Source organism: Actinia tenebrosa, unplaced genomic scaffold (genome assembly GCF_029948245.1).
Source record: "Actinia tenebrosa isolate PJP-AT-01 unplaced genomic scaffold, QUT_ActTen_1.0 PGA_scaffold9__36_contigs__length_13948895, whole genome shotgun sequence".
In the NCBI taxonomy this organism is placed as follows: Eukaryota; Metazoa; Cnidaria; class Anthozoa; order Actiniaria; family Actiniidae; genus Actinia; species Actinia tenebrosa.
In genome coordinates, this window is record NW_028292586.1 from 6,240,632 (window position 1) to 6,254,608 (window position 13,977).

Genomic DNA, 13,977 nt, shown 5'->3' on the forward strand with positions numbered 1-13,977 from the left:
TGTAAACCCATGGATATTTGTCCGATTTGTAGCAATTCTATTGCTCAGATTCCTACTTCTGATTGGTTAATTTGTGGAATATTTGTCGAGGTGGCTTTGGTTGGAGTAGTCCTGTAAATTGATCATTAAAGTTATCTAAAACTACAATAATACACATTTCATTCATTACATTACATTACATTACATTTCATTTCAAAATATTACATTTCATACTACATATTGCATATAAAATTTCATTATAAACTTTATATACACAGATCAAAAACAGTCATCAAGGAAATTAAGAATTTAATATTAAAAACATATTTGATAAGATGCAAACAACAACAATCCCTGCCAATACTCATTTTTATAAAACGACATCCTTAAAGAGCATTGTTTTTATATGGGTTTTAAAAGAAGAAAGAGAATCACACTGTCTTATTTCTGGAGTTAATGAATTCCAAAGATGAGGGGCAGCAAAAGAAAAGGTTTTCAGACCATAGGTTTTAAGATTGTGTATCTAAAAGTATCGATCTAATATATCAATAAATATACTTAAATAATATCCGATACTTTAAGCAAAACTTTTAGGCCATACTTCGTTGCCTTTTTAGCATTGATAGGAATGGCATTTACTTTTATTTTTTCAATTTCCTCATCGGAAATTGTAGAAAAACGATTGTCGGCAGATGCTATTTTGTTGCCGACCCAATATTCCGAGATTCAGAGGCGAATATCGAACAATACTCACCTCCAATTAACCAATGAGCGCGCGCGTTCTTAGGAAGTACACAAGTTGGTATATGCTAAATACTGTGATATAAACACGATGGGAGCTGTAGAGCAAGTAAGAAGTCGTAGAGAAACACGAGGCGTAGCCGAGTGTTCCTTTGACTTCTCGAGTGCCCTACAGCTCCCAGAGTGTTTATGTCAGAGTATATAGACACAAGCGGACGTTTTATATCGCTTTTATAAAATATTTTTGAATGACTTCGCGCGAGCGTGTCTCTGTCCTCTGATATAAACACGGTAGCAAGCCAATCATGGCACGCGTTATATCTCAAATATTTAAAAAATAATAAATATACTTATTTCAGTAAAGTCAGTCACCAAAAACCTAGACAGCTGTGATCGCTGAGAATTATGGGGAAATGTTTTATATCCAACAAGTGAAGCTTTTGACACAAACTGCAGCAGTTGAGGGTGCTCAGAGGAGGTTGACTTGTAACTGGTAGAAGATCGCAATCCATCAACAGTTATCAAGCGTTTGAAACATGTAAAATTTATCGACACATAATCCTTGCCGGTCTCAGCTTTGTAGCTTTTCAGGCGACTAACTTTATTGAAATAAGTGTATAGTAAATTTATAGACTGTCCGTTTGAGAAAAATTTAGTTGATTCCTTTGTCAGTCAATGACTTGTGGTCATACTTACGAGAGAGGTTTTGTTTCCTCAACTCAGTATCATAATCCAATGGTTTAAAGGAATCCCATGAAAGAATGCCCTTGGTATCGTTTTGAAAGCCGCAGAGCTCGTTGTGGAAACCACAAATTCCTGCCAATCATAATAAAAGAATCTTAGCTACGTACTGCAAAAGATGTTGAAAAGGGGCTTCGAATAGAATGCTCCGCAAATATGTGGTATAATTTATGTTGAGGTGCTGGTGTTGGTTGTGTTAATGGTAATGGTAATGGTAAAGGTAAACGATGAAGTTGGTGGTGATAGGGATGATAGTTGTGATCATTATCAATATGTTACCTCTTTGAACTTGACATCTTTGGGAGTTGGCCATTTGCTTAGTTACAAAGGCATCTGTACGTAAGTAAGCAAACGTTTTGTGATCGATTTCGAACAGTTACAACTCTAAAATATTATCAATAATAGATAAATATCACCGCTTATAAACATGATTTAGCATACCACACGATAGATGTCTCTTTTCTTCACAGTGCGACTGCTGGCCACACGAACTGCATGTCCCATCCAGACACTGGTGTCCTGGGCACTTTTTATCTACGTTTGAAAGAGACGAAAAACGGGTAAAAAAATGGAAAGCTAACAAATAACTATAGTTCTAGATCTTTAATGAGGAGGCAAAATTCATGTCCCATTCATTCATATTTTGCTGCTTGTTATCATAGGATTTTCATAAAGCTGCTTAAAAACCTAGTTTTAATTTGGTACTACAAGTTGTAATTATTGTAATTTCTATTTCATAAAGTTCATAACCAACTCCGAGAAAGTGACTCACCACAATGAAGCTCATCCTCGCCTCCTGAACAGTGTCTCTTTTCATCACACAGTTTATTGTGATGGATACACTTTTGATTGGCACAGGTAAAGTAACCAATTTGACAAACACAACCTTTCTCGTCAGAACCATCCGGACAGTCACCATGGATACCATCACATCTTCGATGTTTATTAATGCACTGGCCATTAGCACATTGGAAGTCAGTTACTTCACATACAAATCCTTTAGAATATGATAAAGGATCTTTTAGCTGGTAATTTTGTAAGCTCAATGAAAGTGTAATTTAACGTAACATTTTATTTGGACGACTGAGAATGTAGGAATGCACTGATTCGCCTCACACATCTGGGACTTGACATTACATGTGAGAAGAGTTTGTTAGGTCTCTCCCTTGGTTTAGGGGTTTTCTCAGCTTCTTCTTCAGCAAAACCCTAACAAGCTAAACTGCAATAGACCAGTTTCGAATTCCAATTTACCGCTGTGTTCCTTGATTACAGACTCATTTGCACAACTTCGACAATACAAACACTTTGAAACTTGACGGACCTTGAACGGAACACGTGAATATTCTGCACAAACTCGAGGCTAACCGTATGCAAATGAGTCTGTAGTCAAGGAACACAGCGGTAATTTGGAATTCGAAACGGGTCCATTCGATCTGTGAGCTAGCCGTGCCCTGACTTTGATTAGCTTTGAGGTAGTTTTAGATTATCGATAAAGTTTCACGGGTTTTTTTTATTTTTTTGACTCATACCTGGTTCTGCAAACTCTGGGCGATGCCTACAGGATCTGCTGGTTACTTGAAAGCCTCTTATCGCCAAAGAAATAGAACCGTTTGTCTTAGACACTCCTTTCAAAATGATCTATGAAAAAATAAACATATCGCTAAGGATCTTTGGTTGCCTGGAGGTTCCTTGAGGAACGGCACTAGAGAAAATCGTATGCTTATAATGCGTCCCCTTAAGCACGTTTTTGTGAGTTTACTTTTGTTTAAACCAAGATACCAGCGTTAAATTTTAACAACGTACTGACTGAGTATTGGTATTTTGTAAAGCAATTTGTCAAGCATGAGTGTACTTATAGTACACTCAACAAAATTACTCGACTCTGATTGGTCGAGAGGAGTACAATTATAACGTTAATTGTACTCTGTAGGAGTACCGAATTAAGTCGCTATGGCAACACGGCCAAAACAATGTCAAAACAATTATTTTCTATCATTTTGTACTTAAAAAACATATAAATAAAATTTCAAAGCCGTAAGAACTAATCTTTTTTATGCATTTCAGTTGCGCGATGGACTGAAAATCGGCCGCCAAATAGACAAAGATGAACGGCGTCGCTTCGCATTTTTTACTTAAATTTTGTTGAGTGAACTACTACAAAAAATCGCACGATCTTCTCAAATTGTACTCGAGATCGTGCGATTTCCTATACTAATTTCGGGTAAATATACTTCGTTGTCTAATACAAGTGAATGAAAAAAGCATGTTTTTTTGCTCTGTCGACCGATGACCTGAATGGCACTGAAAAATGTTGTTGAGCTGTTGAATGATAATTTTGAAGGGGCTTTATTAGGGAGGAATTAGAATTTCATTCAATTTTTTACAGCTGTCGTTCAATTCTTGATTTTTGTTAGACAGAACACCCACTCAAAATATGACTATTTGAAAGCCACAAGCAAAATATTCCACCATTAATCTCTTAGCTACGTGAAAGATTATTATAACGTACTTGGAAGTTTTCTTTTGACTTGAAAGGTATGTTAGCTCGTTGCCACTTTATCCCGTGATGGCCTTTAATCAACCACAAGAGATCCTCACTCGAACTAGTTTTTCTATAAACCTCGAGACGGGATGACGTGTTGGAAGGAAGAAGATATGAGAACTCAGCACACATCCTTATATGTTTATAATTAGAGGTCCAAGGCATAGAAGGGGATTCCAGAGACGATATTCCTGGAGTAGTTAGAGCTATAAAATCACCTAAAACAATCAAGAAGATATTCAAGCATAATAAACGCGTTTTCCCGCTAAAGTCACATTTCCCCCTTTTTTTCGTTGTTCGGTTCAGTAATTGAATATGTGAATGTTTGATCTTTGTATAATTGATCTAAGTTTACTATGTTTGCTTGTTGTTGTAATTGTTGTGGTGGTCGTTGTTGTGTGTTTTTTTTTCCGTGCCTATAGATTACACCACAGCAAAGAGACAGCTCTTCTTCAGTGTCCACAATGACATCAGTGTTGCACTTGATAGCCACAAGGAAATTATACTAGTCCTGTTGGACCTAGCTGCCTTTTTTGACATGGTAGACCACGCCATTCTGCTTAGACGACTTCAAGTATATTATGGTATGGAGAACAGAGTTCTTGACTGGGTAAGATCCTATCTTTGCGAACGAAAACTAGCTGTAAAGATTGACAATCAGATATCGTCCTCCTCTTCGCTACTCAGAGGAGTACCACAGGGATCCGTAATAGGACCAACTCTGTTCTCGCTGTATGCATCACCTATAAAGAACATCGCTGACAAGCATGGTCTTAGTTGCGCAGTCTACGCCGACGACACTCAATTTTATCTGACCATAGATAATTCAGCTGAACATCAAACAGGACTCACTGACCTTCACAATGCATTGGCTCTATTCTTCATTGGATGAAAGTGAACAAACTTGTATGTAACACAGCAAAGACTGAGGTCATTCACTTCTCGTCCAAGTTTATAAATCATCAACCTTTGTTCAGTATGTAATCTTGGGGCCACTCTTGATCAACATTTACAAATGACACATCATATTAACAATCTATGCAAGTCAGCATCATTTTCACTCAAACGCATTGGTCAAATTCGAAGATATCTTGACCACCGTAGTGCCGAACGACTTGTATACGCTTTTGTTACATCGAAGATAGACCAATGCAACAGTCTGCTTTACGGTTTGTCTGACACTGAAATATCTAAACTGCAGATGATTCAAAATGCTGCTTCTCGACTCGTCACCAAAACAAAGAAACATGAGCACGTATCTCCAGTACTGAAAGAACTACATTGGCTTCCCATAAGGAAACGTATTATATTTAAGATTCTGTTTAATTAACATTTTTAAGTGTCTAAACGGTCTTGCTCCCAGTTGATTTAAGTGAGCTCTTAACGATCCATAAACCAACTCGTAAGTTAAGATCCATGCATCCAAGTTGACACTTCATGTTCCACGTGCAAGAACAAAATATTATGGCAATAAAGCTTTTTCTATTTACGCACCGAGACAATGGAACGCACTTCCTGAGAACATTCAGTACACGAAATCATTAGACTCTTTTAAAAAGCTTTTAAAAACATTTTTGTTTGAACATGACGTTAAATTTTAAAAACAGCGAACTATTATTTACTTATTTTTATGATGTTAAACTTTAAAAATATACATTTTACAATTAAATATATCTATAAGTTTTCATTTTTAAAAATCTGTTTCACTATTGTTAATATGTATTTTCTTTTATGCTTTGTAAAGCGTGTTGAGATTTTGTGGAACACGCTATGTTAAGAATTAAAGTTATTATTATAATTATATCGAGGATTCTGGCAATTACCTTATAGCACTAAATTATATTCATTAGTGGTTCTTTTTAAACAAAATAATAGTAATAAATAAATAAATAGATAAATAATCTTACCTAGATAGATAATTTTGTCTTCAGTTTTTCCTGGCTTTTCTAAACTCCACTGGCATGAAATGTCTTGTGACGTAACGATCCATCCGGGACATCTTCCATCGCGAAAAGAGCACTGAAGTCTTGTAGAATCTACAGCAGAGTCAATAAATAACTATATATTAATCAATTAAATGATCATTTAAAGATTCAGTTTTAATCAGGCTAATTTTGTTTAAATTTCTTACCAGAAACTTGTATGGACTCTGCGATAGTTCTCTTTCTTTTCCAGTAATGAGTGTCACCAGCCAGAAAATCATAGATGATCTTATTGATATGTAAAATATTAATATTATGGAATTGTATTTTAGTAAAAGCTTACTCTTAATTAGCTGTAGACGTTTAAATAATTCAACAAAACACATTCTTACATAAATACTGTAGTTGCCTGGTTGAACGACCGCCTCGATTTTGTGTCTCATTTTGTGTTCTTCACAGGTCATTTCTAGGCTCCTGTTGACCATTATGGTCTGCTTAAACGCTTCTAGCTTTAATACCAGGGGGCAGGAAGGACAGAGAATACCTTTGCAGCAGAATTTGTAGACAGCTGTGGAGTGGAGTAATGATAAATAGTTCGTAATGACCGCAGATCACTGTATAGGATCCTCTTGACAAAATGAGTGATGATATAATAATCTATTAGTAAGTTAAACTTTATTCAAGATATTTTCATTAATATATTATTTTTATGATATTTATTATTTATTTTATTGTTATAAATCATTTTAATATCTCAATTTTATGATTAATTACATAATTAATCATATCCTTTTTGTAATCACTACCAAATACTGCAATCTGATTGGTTCAAAGGAGTGCGATTAATTCCCAAATTGCATCCTTAGGAGCTCTTAATTGCACCCTAAAAAATATTTCTTTTAAACAATAAAATAAAACTAAATAAAACTAAAAAATCAACAAAAACAAAAAACAAAAAAAACATTTTTAGCCTTTTTTTTTTGTTCGCATATAGTTCTTCTACTACATCATTAAATTGATTATTCTGCACTCTTTATTGTGCCTTTTCCTCGTGTATGATTACAAAAAGGATATGATTAAGTGGTAATTGAACTTCGTGTCGTGCAATTTTGGTCTGAAATCAAACTTGCAATTACAAATCCCACTCCCGCTACGCGGTCGTGCGATTTTGTAACGCACGTTTGATTTCAGACCAAATTGCACTCCACTCAGTTCAATTACCATCATTAATCTCTGCATCAGAAAAAATCTGTTAACATTTGGTCAGCTACGATTTCAAACTCACTCCCCCTCATGTGAGCCCATACAAATTATGTCTCAAAAATACGGTTTTTGGATCTTTTCTACGACTATCTAGGCAAAAAACAGAAGTGGATTCAGTTAATTCAACTATTCACGGACTGTATTATATGGTTTAGATTGAATTCTATTGAAAAAAAACACTGTTTTTTGCCTAGATAGTCTTTATTTTGAGAAAAGATCCAAAAACCGTGTTTTTGAGACATGAGTTTGTATGGGCTCACATGAGGGGGCGTGAGCTTGAAATCGTAGCTGACCAAATGTTAACAGATTTTTTCTGATGTTTAGGATGTTTTGTCACGCAGTTTACTTGTGCTATATAACTTTAAGAGCAACCTTTTGCTTTGGAAAGAGAGGTAAAAGACCGAAAAGAGCAAATATTCCAAATGGGTGGGCAATTTTTTCCAATGTCGCAAGCAGCATTCACATCTACTGGCTTCTCAAGCATTACGCTAAAACAAGGATATAATACTTAAGGTTGGCATTGCAGTGTATTTTGGGGCTGTTTTAGGGACGTTTTAATATTTCCCCTAAAACAGCCCCACGATGCACTGCAATGACATCTTGACCCAGTCTTTTCCCCGTCAACATCGGAAAGGGCTAATTATTGACGAATTTAATTACCTTCTAAGGTGATTTCTGAACCTAGAGCAATCTTTCTACTGATGTTGTTGGTTAAGTGAAACTCCAGAACTCTAGAACCTGTTGTTCAATTGAAATGGTAATTAGCTTGATAATTAATAATTAGTTAATTATTAGATCAAAATGGAAAAACCTTGCAAATGTTATGCTTTGCCAGGAGCCAATAACACGGAGCGTACAGCTCACGTATCTTCCTATAGATATTTAGAAAGGCTTTTCAATCCTTGAGAAATAAAGAAGCTATAGCCGCCATTTTGATGACATAAATATGAGGAATTCATGAGGAACGCTCTTTATCATTTGGCATCCATACGAATCTAAAAATAACCAGTACTAGAGAATGATAAATCGAGATAGGCGTACTAGACACTTGTACGGTTCAGGTAACGGGCACCTGAAAGAGCGTCATAAAAAACCAACACTTGCCTGGTCTCATCCAGTACAGGTACTCCTGAGGGAAAAGCTGGACATTGTTTTGGCCAGGTAACCTTGCAACCACAGTGAGATAATCCTGGTTCACCCTTTGTCGCATGTAAACTTCCATGTGATATAAATGACATTTGCTGAAGTTACGATATATGTATTGGCTTTTGCTCCTGGAAAAGTAACTAAAAAATAAAACCAAACAAATAAATAAACGGGAAAAAGAATGCTCAACGTTTCCTTACAATTTGTATCTGGTGGGATACGTAGGTGATTCGATTTTAATCAACAACTCCTCATAGTATCTCTCATCTTCCAGTCCTGGTTCTTCGGCTTTTCTTAGCCATATTTCACATTCATCGCCACATGAAACTGAGATGAAGTAAAGTCCTGTGGTATTGACCTGAAAAATTAAGATAGTTTTGTTCAATGGCCAAAAGATTCTTGCAGATGTTCTAAGCAATGAAGCCTGATGAATCAACCAAACTTCAAGGAAAGCGTTTGTAATTATTCAACGCTAAATTAATCCGTTTTTTTAAAAGAATCCTTACCATAATATAACCTTTTCCTCGTAGACTGTAGTTTAAGACACCCGAAAATCCAGGAATAGCAAAGGTTGGCGAAACACTGGATATGTTGGGGGTACCCCAAAATGCCTCATTATTAATCAAGAATGCGTATGTTTTAGACGTGATGTACTTGTTCCATAATTCATACGAAACTCCTCGAATATTAGTGAAGTTATCTGCCAGAGACAAAAAAGGATTCACAGTAAATGGATCGGCGGACGGGTGGACGGGTGGACGGGTGGACGGGTGGACGGGTGGACGGGTGGACGGGTGGACGGGTGGACGGGTGGACGGGTGGACGGGTGGACGGGTGGACGGGTGGACGGGTGGACGGGTGGACGGGTGGACGGGTGGACGGGTGGACGGGTGGACGGGTGGACGGGTGGACGGGTGGACGGGTGGACGGGTGGACGGGTGGACGGGTGGACGGGTGGACGGGTGGACGGGTGGACGGGTGGACGGGTGGACGGGTGGACGGGTGGACGGGTCAAGTGGGAATTTAGAGACGTCTTACCGAAAGCCGATACATCTGGTTCACTGCACAACTCCAAAATTACACTCTTATCTGATGAACAAATTTTAATAGTATTCGTTTTGAATTCAACGCCACACGTCGCTATTTGCTCGTTTATTGTATCCATGGTAACAGTACACTCGATGCTGCGCCCAGAATTCGAGTCGTACACGATTACAATCGGTTTTATGTAACGTTGGCTGTCCTTCTTGGCCTGACAGCTACAATTAAATGTCACAGTATAAATGTAGACTCTTCTTCCTAAATGTATTCGTATCCAGGGATTTGATTCCTGAAAAAAGAGTGCGTTAAATCACCATTGAACTAATGGAGGGTTTTGTGGACTAAAAATAACGCGCTATTACTATAAAGTTTGAAAAAGCTAACCTCGATCAAAGTTTATCGATTGTTACTATTTCAAACGACCAGAGACTGAAGGATATTAGTTTGGAAGTCTGGATACCAAAATGTTTCTTCAAGATTCACCTATTTGATTGCTAAGAGATGTGATATTTGTTTGCAGACTTGTATTATTTTGAATATGCAAATCATTAACGAAGTGTTTTCTCAGAACGGGCAAGTTCATGGTTAAAGAAATTAATCTCACCTCAGATATTCTTAGATTCATAGGTGGAGGTGAAACGGTTGTGTGGAGATTCGTCTGATTTTCAACCTGCAAAACATTAACAAAGTGTTTTCATAGAATCGGCGCATATTTATTCTTCATGATCGCTGAAAAAAGACTGCTAAGATAGAAAAAGTAATCTCACCTTAGTGGTTGTTAGATTCAAAGGTGGAGTTGAGACGGTTGTGTGGAGATTCGTCTGATTTTCAACCTGCAAATCATTAACAAAGCGTTTTCATAGAATCGGCGCATATTTATTCTTCATGATCGCTGAAGGGAAAAAGACTGCTAAGTTAGAAAAAGTAATCTCACCTTAGTGGTTGTTAGATTCAAAGGTGGAGTTGAGACGGTAGTGTGGAGATTCGTCTGATTTTCAACCTGCAAATCATTAACAAAGCGTTTTCATAGAATCGGCGCATATTTATTCTTCATGATCGCTGAAAAAAGACTGCTAAGATAGAAAAAGTAATCTCACCTTAGTGGTTGTTAGATTCAAAGGTGGAGTTGAGACGGTTGTGTGGAGATTCGTCTGATTTTCAACCTGCAAATCATTAACAAAGCGTTTTCATAGAATCGGCGCATATTTATTCTTCATGATCGCTGAAAAAAGACTGCTAAGATAGAAAAAGTAATCTCACCTTAGTGGTTGTTAGATTCAAAGGTGGAGTTGAGACGGTTGTGTGGAGATTCGTCTGATTTTCAACCTGCAAAACATTAACCAAGTGTTTTCTCAGAATCGGCGCATATTCATTCTTCGTATTTATTGATAAATGACTACTAAGCTAGAAAAAGTAATCTCACCTTAGTTGTTGTTAGATTCAAAGGTGGAGGTGAGACGGTTTTGTTAAGATTCGTCTGATTTTCAACCTGCAAATCATTAACATAGTGCGCAGAATCGACAAGTTCTTTCTTCATTGTAAGAAGACTATAATATATACTTATTTCAATAAAATTAGTCACCAAAAACATAGAAAGCTGAGATCAATAGGATCGTGGGAAACTTTTCATATCAAGCAAGTAAAGCTTTTGATACAAATTGCAGCTCGATGATGCTCAGAAGAGGTGAGACTGTAACCGGTAAAAGATGTGCAAGTCCATCAACAGTTATCAAGCGGTTGAAACATGTAAAATCTACCCATAATCCTTGTCGTTCTCCCAACCAAATAAAATTCTGCAATTTTATATATATATGCAGCGATATGCAGAAATTCTGATCCAACCAAGTATATAGTATATGACTATGTCGGGTGCATTATCGCATCTATTCAAATCAAAAACAAAAGTAATTTCCAAAAACCTCAGTATACCGGAACCCCCGCAAAACCGGAAATTTTTATCGGTCCAAGCACTGTCCGGTATAGAGGGGTTTTACTGTAAAAGTAGTCCTTAACATATATCCTGCAGAAAAATATTTTACCTAGAAGGATAGTAGTGCAACGAAAAACGTTTGTTTATAATAGACTCAACAGAGCAGCCATATTGCTCAATCTTTACATAAACGTGGACATACGCAGTCAAATTAGCGCCCTGTTGATGAACACTAGCAGTGCGGTCGAAACGTCGCGGTTCTCCCAACTGCCACAATCGTGAGATAAATGAATAAGTATAATCTTTGATTTATATTCACGATGCATAATCTGTTCCATTCTATGCTTAAATATGTTTGCTTAACCAAAACGTTTGTGCAATACATTATGTCTCTGATACAATAGAAAATAAGTAAGACAAAAAAAGTTATCTTTTAAGGTAGTACCGGATCTCCAAAATTCTTCTACGAATTTTTTTTTTTAATTCTGTCATTTGAAGTTCATTTTTAGGGTATTAAAATAACGAAAAAAAAGAGAAGGGGGTCACCCTATTGGTTATCGAGATATAAGGCTTCAAAAAGGAGGGATTTTTCAGTTTTCTGCGCGTTTTCGCCGAAAATCTGCCTCTTCTAATAAATTCGAATTACTCGAATCGATTTAACAAAGAAAAAACAGAAAACTGTTTTAAACTATAGGTGTTGAGTCTAGGAAACATATCTAGATAAAAAAATCCATCCAATCTTTTGCAAGTAGTGTGAAAAGTTAATTCTAGAAGCGAAATTGCTTGTAATTCGGTGCAGTTATATGCGTGTGTAGTTGTAAAAATGTTGAAAATTTATGACAATTCTTTCAATGAACTTTTTTTTCCGCACTAAATCCAAAGAAAATGATATCTAGCTTCGAATGAAAAGAAAAAAATTTGGGGGTCGCCGTACTAATAGACGAGCTATGAGCGACTAAATCCCAGTTTTTGGTCAAAAAACACAAATCCTGTCCGCGCGGGACTGGGTTCTAGTACATTAACCTTCGTCTGAAGCATGTCAAATCGTCTTTGTAGTCTCCAGATAATCTAAGACGTATTTCGAATTGATTTTGGAATAACATATCAAATTCATTTTTTGTTTCTTCATTTTTATAAAGTTATGAATTTGTTGAGTGGTCAGCGGTCATCGGCCGAGATGGACGTGTGTGGAAACGCTCCGCGCTAAATTCAAGAATTTTTGGTATTTTTTCTCTATTTGTGCCTATTATTTTTCGTTTGATGTCTGTTTATACCATGAGCTTCACACAAGAAGATTTTCATTACCTGCTCGAAAAAGAATTGGGGCCTGTTCGTTTGTCAATGCAGTTTATTAACTCTCAATATGAAGCAATGGCCTCCAAAGTGAAAGCTTTGGAAGAACAAAACTCGGCACTTAAAATTAAAAACAACGCTCTCAATAGTCAGATCATAGCTGTAAATGATACAGTCAATCAACAATCGCTCCAAATCGATGAAATCGAGCAGTACTCAAGACGAGATTGCTTAGAGTTTAAAGGGATTCCTCTAAGAGACTCAGAAGATACTGACGACATCGTGTTAGAAATAGCTGATCTTCTGGACATTGACATCGAGAGAAAGGATATATCTGTTAGCCATAGGCTACCTGTTAGTAAAAGACAACCTTCTGATACCAACCATGGTAAACCTGAACCACCAATTATCATTGCGAAATTCGTCCGAAGAGAGATCAAGGAAAAGCTGTACAAAGCTAGAAATCAATTGAAAGGCAAAAGCTCCAAAGACCTCGAAGGTGCAAATGCTTGGGATAATGACAATAGCATCTTTATATGGAAAAAATAAATAACATTGATAAGGAAAACAAAAATTTTATTCTCATGGGGGATTTCAATATTAATTTGCTAAATTTTCAAACGCATCCTGATACTGATAATTTTGTTAATACACTTGGCTCATTTTCTTTTCACCCTCAAATTCTTAAACCGACTAGAATTACAAATCACTCGGCAACCCTTATTGATAACATCTTTTTTTTCTTGAAAATCAAGTCATAAGTGGTACATCCTATGTGACATTACAGATCATCTCCCTAACTTCTTAATCGTGTGTAGGCTTTCTACTACCTGTAAAAAGCCAACAAATATATATAAAAGATACTATTTTAAACTGAACATAGAAGCCCTTCTCAATGATATGAGCAATATTGACTGGCATGAAAAGCTTTACTTTCCCCAAGGAGGAAATGCTAATGCCCATATTAATACCTTGTTTCAATCCTTTTTTCACACTTCCTCTGAGATTATTGATAAACATGTCCCTTTTCGCAAAGTCACTAGACGTGAAATTAAGATCTCTTCCAAACCTTGGATTACCCCTAGAATTTCAACTTCAATGAGAATTAGGAATAAACTTTTACAAAAGCATCTTAACTTAGGCAGTGCATATTACCATTCTAAGTATAAATTTTATCGTAATAAGATAACTCAACTCATAAGGACTAGTAAAAGAAATTACTATAATGATTATTTTTCTAGAAATTCAAAAAATATCAAGAAAACTTGGTCTGGTATTAAAGAAATCATCTCCTTAAAAGCAAAGGGCTCTAACCCACTGCCTTCAAAGTTTATTCTTAATGATCAAGCTATTACTGACCCTAAGACCATTGCTTTATC

At 36.5% G+C, this 13,977-nt stretch overlaps 2 protein-coding genes across 2 annotated transcripts in view; both read right to left on the reverse strand.

The window, feature by feature from the left end:
- LOC116290494 (uncharacterized) overlaps positions 1-8,410 on the reverse strand; it is a 45,104-nt gene extending 36,694 nt beyond the window's left edge. The window contains exons 1-11 of the mRNA XM_089025026.1: positions 8,293-8,410; positions 7,849-7,926; positions 6,318-6,493; positions 6,135-6,213; positions 5,911-6,039; positions 3,971-4,221; positions 2,991-3,099; positions 2,234-2,458; positions 1,903-1,995; positions 1,741-1,794; positions 1,417-1,536 (exon numbers count right to left, since the gene is read on the reverse strand). Coding sequence (XP_088881152.1) covers positions 1,417-1,536; positions 1,741-1,794; positions 1,903-1,995; positions 2,234-2,458; positions 2,991-3,099; positions 3,971-4,221; positions 5,911-6,039; positions 6,135-6,213; positions 6,318-6,493; positions 7,849-7,926; positions 8,293-8,410 — 1,432 coding nt within the window. The remainder of the gene's footprint in view (positions 1-1,416; positions 1,537-1,740; positions 1,795-1,902; positions 1,996-2,233; positions 2,459-2,990; positions 3,100-3,970; positions 4,222-5,910; positions 6,040-6,134; positions 6,214-6,317; positions 6,494-7,848; positions 7,927-8,292) is intronic.
- On the reverse strand, positions 8,112-10,912 carry LOC148904609 (uncharacterized). Its single transcript, XM_089025027.1, has 9 exons — positions 10,799-10,912; positions 10,636-10,701; positions 10,473-10,538; positions 10,310-10,375; positions 10,143-10,208; positions 9,980-10,045; positions 9,373-9,664; positions 8,841-9,034; positions 8,112-8,692 (listed from the first exon to the last, which is right to left on the reverse strand). The coding sequence occupies exons 1-9, from the start codon at positions 10,910-10,912 to the stop codon at positions 8,531-8,533; spliced, it is 1,092 nt and encodes a 363-aa protein (XP_088881153.1). The 3' UTR covers positions 8,112-8,530.
- Between the last annotated feature and the right edge of the window lie 3,065 nt (positions 10,913-13,977).

Coding starts and splice junctions, on each gene's coding strand:
- LOC148904609 (XM_089025027.1), bottom strand. CDS start 10,912: ATGAAGAAAGAACTTGTCGATTCTGCGCACTATGTTAATGATTTGCAG. Junction 10,702..10,798: donor TGAATCTAACAACAACTAAG/GTGAGATTACTT, acceptor AATGTTTTGCAG/GTTGAAAATCAGACGAATCT. Junction 10,539..10,635: donor TGAATCTAACAACCACTAAG/GTGAGATTACTT, acceptor AATGATTTGCAG/GTTGAAAATCAGACGAATCT.